This window comes from Sceloporus occidentalis, unplaced genomic scaffold (assembly GCF_023333645.1).
Source record: "Sceloporus occidentalis isolate IW3139 unplaced genomic scaffold, rSceOcc1.0.p SCAF_5, whole genome shotgun sequence".
Lineage (NCBI taxonomy): Eukaryota > Metazoa > Chordata > Lepidosauria > Squamata > Phrynosomatidae > Sceloporus > Sceloporus occidentalis.
In genome coordinates this window covers 183,566,346-183,574,357 of record NW_028316985.1, presented here as the reverse complement: position 1 = coordinate 183,574,357, position 8,012 = coordinate 183,566,346, and the positions used below count along the sequence as shown (strand labels likewise).

The window sequence follows — 8,012 nt, the reverse complement described above, 5'->3', positions numbered from 1 at the left end:
ACATGAGATACCAAAAGGATCCTGGCAAGTGTTTGTAAGGTGTGACCTAAGTTAGCGGCTGAGGATTTCAATCTTGAAAGCTACCAGTCCAGTCCACCAGTTGCCCCTAAAAGAAATCATAAAGGCAAGAGACGTTTTGCAGAAGTTGTTGCCAGGTTTATTTTCTAAAGAAACAGTCTTTGAGATACACTGAGGAAAAATGACAAAGAAGGTCTCTTCTCTAATGCTCATCTCTTTAGACAAACTCCCTCCGCATCTGCTTCAGATCCCCTTCCTACTCAAATTTATGCTGATGATGCGTGGTATTAAAAATAATCCCTGTGACAATTCAGAAGCAGCTTTAGGGACCTGAGCTTGTCTCGGCACCAAATTGGCTCAATTATTGTGTGCGACTGAGGTTTCGGTTGGGGAGGAGGAGTGCAAGAGAGGGAATAAACAACCCTGGCCATGATGCGGGTGGTGGCATTACGTCGGTGGTGGGAAGAGAAGCCAGGAAGGGTATAAATAGGCAGGTGGTCCAGCCTGGTGCCAGATGCAAACAACTGGAGGCAGCAGCAGCAGCAAACCTTGCAAGACCACCACCATCATGCCTGCAACATCCACCCCAGTTTACTTCTTCTGCCTCCTTGCCTTTGCTTCAGCTTGCTACATCCAGAACTGTCCTCGAGGAGGGAAGAGAGCATACCCAGACACCGAGATCCGACAGGTACCACAGAGGCTGGCTTGATGCATATGTCTGCATGAGAGAGAGAGAGAGAATGAATGAATGAATGAATGAATGAATGAATGAATGAATGAATCTTATTTTATATTTTGGTGCCACTGCTAAAAAGAAAAAGCTGCATCCAACTCCTTTTATCTTTTCCTGGTCAGTGGTCAATGCTAAACCTAGAAGATACTTCCAATTGTTGGCTTCCATGTGGGATTGGGGTGGGAGAAATTGCTCCTGATTTAAATCCAAACTTGCAGGGAACTATCTGGGATCCTGAACAGTGTTGCCAACAAGCCTTAGAGATATTCCCCAGAATGTTTTACCAAAATCCCCGGAATTCCCCAATATTTATTATTATTATTCAGTCAACCTCCCCGGAAAGAAATTAATTAAATTCCCAGATTCCGTGGAATTCCTCGGAAGTTGGCAACACTGATCCTGAACCTGTTTTGCAGGACTGGTTTAACCACCTCAAACAGGTGCAGATTCTTGTATCTGAGGAAAAGAGGCATTGGGGAAAATAAATGAGGAACCCGCATGGGATACGAAAAGAGAGAGGTGCCAACATGAGAAAATCAGATAAAGGTAGAATGGGAATAATATAAATAAATCTTGTTGGTAGAAAAGTTTAGAAGCGATTATATTAAGTAATGATAAAAAATTTGGATAATGGAAAGTTTATCATGGTAATTCTAAAGACAATCTGATTGCTGTTGTATTGTAATGTTACCTGTCTAAAAACAAATGGTGTTTGTACTGTGTTTGGAAAATGAATAAAAGAATCATGTCAAATTATCTATCTATCTATCTATCTATCTATCTATCTATCTATCTGGACAGACAGACAGACAGACAGACAGAGATATATATATGTGCAGATTCTGTTAAGTGTTTTTTTTTCCTTGTATGTTTTTTCTATATAGCAAATTAGTGTCTGTTTGTATATTTGTGGTTTTTCTGTACCATTTCAGGACCACCATGACTCAATGGTATGGGATTCTAGGATTTGTAGCTTTGTGAGATATTTAGCCTTCCCTGTCAGCTGTGGTGCCCCACCAAACTACAAATCCCAGAATCCCACAGCATGGAGCAATGGAAGTTAAAGTGGTGTCAAACTGCTTAATTTCTGCAGTGTGGTAGCAGCCCTCCAACCATAATGGCCACCAGCCTCTGCAAGCAGTGGAGGACTGTTCTTCCGTCAGTCAGGGCACAGTAGGCTGTTGTTTCCATCCTCTTCCTGACAGTGATCTCAAATGCAACAGCTGGAAGCAAATCTCTCTTCCAACTCCTCCTTGCATCAGAGATCGCTGCTGGGAAGGAGACAGAAGCATCAGTCTCAGGTGCCCCAGTCAACAGGAGAACTGACCACTGTCGCTTGCAGTGGCTGGTGGTCAGTTAAGGTAGAACTGGGGGGCTTTTACAATCTTGGCAATAGTGCCAGGATCATGAATCAGTTACGGATCCCTAACACTCGGTTACAAATCTGTAATTGCAGTACAGTTGACCCACCATATCCACAGATATTTTATCCACGGATTCAACCATCCATGGTTTGAAAATATTCCAGAAGAATACAAATTCCAAACAGTAACCTTGATTTTGCCATTTTATATAAGGGACACCATTTGACTAAGCCCTTGTATTTAATGCAACTTGAGCATTCATGGATTTTGGTATCCAAGGGGGGTCCTGGAACCAAACCCCAGCAGATATCAAAGGTCCCACTGTCCTGAATGCCAATCCAAATGCTATGCCACACAATAGATGGAAGAGAGCCAGCCTGGTATAATGCTTTGAGCATTGGACATGACTCTGGAGACCAGGGTTCAAATCCTTTGGAAACCTATTGCATGACTTACGGGAAGTCCTGCTCTCTCAAAATGCAATCTTGATAACATTGCTGATATTATTATTTTTTTACCAAACTTTGTGCATGTCTTCTTGATGTTCTAGTTATTGAAACTCCAACCCACCCACTCCCACGCTCACCTCCTTTTGTTCTGTTAAAGTGTGCCCCTTGACTTGAGACTTGACTCAAAAGTATCTTGCAAGGCTTTAGAAATAGTGGGACGGAAAGAAGGGACTCTCCCAAAGATCTTAGAGCTCTAATGGGTTCATAAATGGATATATGGTCCTTCAAATGGCTTGTCAACTTATGGCAACTCCATGAATTATGGGGGTTTCCCAGGCAAGGAATCCTCAGAGGTGTTTTTGCTAGTTCCTTCCTCTGAAATATAGCCTCCATCACCTGGTATCCATTGATGGTCTCCCGTCCTGGTACTAATCAGCCAGATCAGGTGTCTTTAAAGTATTTAGGCAGTTCCTGGATGCTACCATTCACCCTTCCTCCCAATACTTTATTTTTCCGTTTAGTGTATTCCTTGTGGCCCTGGAAACAAGGGGAACTGCTTTGGCCCCAGCATCTGCTGCGGAGAGGAGCTGGGCTGTTACTTTGGCACCTCCGAAACCCTGCGTTGCCTGGAAGAGAATTATCTGCCTTCTCCTTGTGAGACTGGAGGGAGACCTTGCGGTGCAGGTGGGAGATGCGCTGCATCCGGCATTTGCTGCAATGATGGTAAGCAATGGGGGGGGGGACACATCTATTCATTTAATTTATATCCCACCTTTCTCCCAATAAGGGACCCAAGGCAATTGATAACAAGGTTAAAGCGACATGCAATGAAAATCTTGGGCCCAGATCCCGCATTGTCAGGCAGAACTATGATGATGAAGGGCTATTGAAGGCAATTGCACTGTTTGGGAACAGCCACCAAGAAAGACTTCTCATATGTCCTCACCAGATGGATGGGGTTTGGGGAAAGTGTTTCCCTGATAATCTTAAAACATATGTGGGCTCAAAGCTGGGAGATATGGCCTTTCAGAGAGTCTGGACCTATCCCATATAGAGCTTTATAAGTCACAGCAAGCAGTTTGACTTGTGCTTGGAAATTAACCATCAGCCAATGAAGCTGCTTCAACAAAGAAGTCACACATTCTCTTTAAAACCAGCCCTGGTCAGCATAGTCTATCACTCAAACCACTACACCATGCTGGGTCTCAACATACACATATATATGACCTTTCTTTTTGGTCATTGTGTAGTTGGTATTCTCGTCTTCTTTCCAGAATAATAGAAGCCCTCCCCGCAATCCATAATTTCACTGTCCTTCTGCTTAAGGACCCTTCTGTGGCCAGTGGAAAGCAGAAGGGATCAAAGAAGCACCCGGCTGTGTCCCTGTTAGCCAGATGCAAAATGATGACATCCTCTGAGATCTCCAAAGGTCCCCAGAAGATCTCAGCAAATGATACTAGAGGTCTGCCCCCAGCTATAGCACAGAGCCAGTCATTTTTCCAATCCTACTCAGTTGTTATGGAAGAAGAGACTATTAGAGTAAACTGATCAGTCGAAGAGTGATGAGAAGGGTGATGGTTCTATATATGTAATTGTAACTTTGCTTGGCCATGTAGGATTTTGACCAATTTTGTGCAGAACAGTGATTTTGAGCATAATCTACTACAGGTTGAGTCTCCCAAATCTGAATGCTTGGGACCAGATGTGTTTTGGATTTTGGGGAAGAGCTGGTTTGGGGGTTTCTTTGGATCTTGGACTATTTCCATATACATAATGAGATATCTTGGAGATGGGATCCAGGTTTAAACATGAAATACGTTTATGTTTCATATACACCTTATACACATAGTCTGAAGATAATTTTATACATCATATTTTTAATAATCTTGTGCATAAAACAAAGTTTGTGTACTCTATAATCTGAACCATCAGGAAACAATGGTGCCACTATTTCAGCCACACATGTTGACAATTTTGGATTTGGGAATATTTTGGATTTAAAAATTCTGGATGAGGGAGACTCAGCCTGTAATATCTTATCCCAAGATGGACCTTTTTGAATAAAAACATGTTTTTTGAACAACAACAAAAAAAAAACCCTGTCTTTTTGTATAAACAATTCTCCACTCCAAAAGCATCCAAAATGTGAAAAATCATTTTTAAAAATGTGCAAAATCTCAGCCATTCAGGAAAAAATCTTTTGAAATTATTCATCCTAAATGGTGTCAACCCAAAGATATTCCCCACAGACTCAATGTGTTTACCTTCTGGTACCTTGCCGATTAAAATATCCTTGTTCTGGGTTTCTTTCTTCTCAAGAGAGCTGCACCGCTGATGCCGCCTGCGTGGATGAGAACGGTGAAAGAAGTCGGGGATCCTCCGAAAAGAACCTGACAGTGATGGACAGCTCAACTGGAGACCTGCTCCTCAAACTGATGCACATGGCGAATGCAAACAGGCAACAACAGCAGGGCAAACAGCAGTTTTACTGAGGCTACTAATGCAGAGTTGGTCTGGAATGGCTTGTTATAGTTCTTTTGCATTTCTCCATGCCCTCTGAAAAAGAAATAGAAGGAGGTATCAGTGATATACAGAAGGAGCCATTTGTGAGTAAAATATAAATACACAGCAAATAATAAAAGTCTGTTAATGGCATGGTGTGGTGAAATCTGTTCTCTGTCACTGATGTGTGGAAGCGTGGCACCTTTCAGATTTGTGGGTATAAAGAATGTGGGGAGAAATGCTGGGTTTATTCTTGAGCAAAACTTCAACTTTGTTGTTGTAACGTAGGAAAAAGTAGAGAGATGGTCAATGATGCAGCAAGCAGAAACAGGGCATCATAGAGGGCCATCCAGTCCAACCCCTTGCCATGCAGGAATAGCCCCGAAACAGATGGCCATCCAGCCTCTGTTTGAAACCCTCCAAAGAAGGAGACTCCACTACTCTCTGAGGCATCATATATCCACAGCTATTACACTCAGAAAGTTTTTTCTAATGTTTAGCTGGAATCTCTTTTCCTGTACTTTGAATAAATTGCTCTGGGTCCTACTCTCTGGAGCAGCAGAAAACAAGCTTGCTCCCTCCTTAATATGACATCCCTGCAAAATATCTAAATATCTCACAAAACTACAGTTCCCAGAAATCCATAGCATTGAGCAAGGGCAGTTAAAGTGGTCTCAAACTAGATTACGTCTGCAGTGTGTTTTGGACCAAAGTCTGCAGAGCAGCAGAAAACTATAAAGTAGATAGGCATTCCAGCCCTTTTCCCAATGGGCTCAGCATCGTCACACAGGCAATGGAAGAACTGAGCCCCCAAACTAATTCTACGCAGACTATCCCTCAGTAAACAAATTCCCCATTACTGGATGTATGAGGAGCCTGAGTTGAGGTGCACCACCATAGGCTGAGTCCTATGGAAGCCTCCCAAGGGTTATATAGTGCAGAAGCAAACAAAGAAAATCAAAGTATGTATGGTAAGTGTAACCCATCTCCCCTCCTCCCCACAATAATAATGGGAATTGTGCAAGCACCTTGGCGACAAAGAAAAATTATCTCCCCCCCCCCAAGTCCATTCACAACCTTCCCATCTTTTCCTAGGACTTTATCACACAGGGAGGGGCGTCCTTATCCCATCCAAAAAGCGCGAGTGAAAGTGATCGTGTGAAAGGTGTTCTCACTACATCACGCTGATCCTGTCATGTCCTGTTGGTGCATTAATGGGATGTTCCAATAATACCAAATAATGGGAAATGAGGGGGCAATACCACTTCATACACAGGACAATTCTACTTCCTTCACCGGAGCAGCGTGATGTAGTGAGAAAGCCTTTCGCACGATCACTTTCACTCATGCTTTCTGAATGAGATATTGTCTGGATAAGCATGATTAAGCGGGAAAGTACTTGCTGGGCTCCTATGAGAAGCATAGTATAGGGACAGGACAATGATATCCCATCCCCATATGAGAAAGTAGCTAGCCTTGAACTGCAAAGCAAATCCAAATGTATCCAACAAGGTCATTAATACAAATGAACGCTTTCATTCTACTGCACAGCTGGTAATGTTTGGCTACGATGCCAAGGAGGACTCTAAAACCCATCTGCCTGGTAGCAGAGGTCCAAACCATGACACATAGAATGAACAGTCGCATGGCATATATATATATATCCACAGCAGAATTTGGAAAAATTACATTCTGACTTTACCTTCCAGAACTAGGATTCTGGAATCTGGAATCCAAATGGTGAATATTCCAAACTCTGAATCACAAAACTGACTTAAAATAGTTTCTATCTGTGAAACATGATCCTGAGAGCGGGGAAGGGGTAGGACATTTTTGATTAAATTCTCAGGACTGCACCAACTACAATTCCCAACGCTGCACAACTGAATGAAAAAACAAAGGTGAAAATGATCCAAATGTGAAATGCACATCTGTATATGTAATGAAAAATGTATGTGTGCAATATACAATGGCACCGTGTGTACAATAGAAATGCAAGCACACTTCTGCTTCTACAAGCTTCAACTGAATATGGACATCCATTTTGGGTAAAAATATCCAGCCACTTACGTAAAGGAACCTGCTGTTGGAAAATGTGAGAGACAGTAGTGGGTCTCTCAAGCAAAGTAAGGAACAACAACCGCATCCATCCAAACACAACCAGGGTCTAACAGAGAAAAGAAACAAGCTTAGTGGGTTTTTTGGTAAAATAGATAAAAGTCACTTTACTTACAATAGTGGTTCATAATCAAATGCAAAAGCTAATGGAGGAGAGAGAAGAAAAATGATTTCAGTTAGAGAGATGCAGAAAAAGAGCAAGTGTGGTAAAGCAGACAAAAGAGTTTATCACACTGGGGCTAATTTTGGCATTAAAGAGAGATTAAAGCGCATTTAAAGCATCCTGCAAATAAAGAAAAAATGGTGAGCAATTGGGCGAAGGATTATCACACGTAATTGCACAAATAAAGTGATATCGGAAATGCATTGTCTCTGAAATCCCAAAAGTAAAAAGATGCGTGTTAATGCTTCTTTGTGACCACTTTAATGGCAGGCTTTGTGTGATGTCATGAGAAATCATTTCACGTAATTACGCTATTTTTCAGGGATATTCACAGGATAAACTCCCAATCTCCTTCGTGTGATAAACTCCAAAGAGGAAATGAGTAAACACGTAAACTAGCAGTCAGTGGGTTGTTGTTGTTGTCGTTGTTGTTGTTGTTGTTGTGTGCCTTCAAGTCATCACCACCTTATGGCAAATCTTTTTTGTGTGAGATTGATTCAGAGCAGGTTTGCCATTGCCTTCCTTTTGGGCTGAGAGAAGATGATTTGCCCAGGTTCACCCAGTAGGTTTCCATGGCTGAGTCAGGATCCGAACCCAGGTCTCCAAGGATCCTAGTCCAATACTCATACCATTGCACCATGCTGAGTACAGGCATGAAAATGGTG

The 8,012-nt window shown here is 42.2% G+C and overlaps 1 protein-coding gene across 1 annotated transcript; it reads left to right on the top strand.

Moving 5' to 3' along the window:
• Positions 1–356: 356 nt before the first annotated feature.
• On the top strand, positions 357–5,213 carry LOC149313262 (vasotocin-neurophysin VT-like). Its single transcript, XM_089527138.1, has 3 exons — positions 357–706; positions 3,086–3,287; positions 4,884–5,213. Exons 1-3 carry the CDS (start codon positions 533–535, stop codon positions 5,054–5,056), a joined length of 549 nt encoding a protein of 182 aa, XP_089383264.1. The 5' UTR covers positions 357–532; the 3' UTR covers positions 5,057–5,213.
• Positions 5,214–8,012: the final 2,799 nt, after the last annotated feature.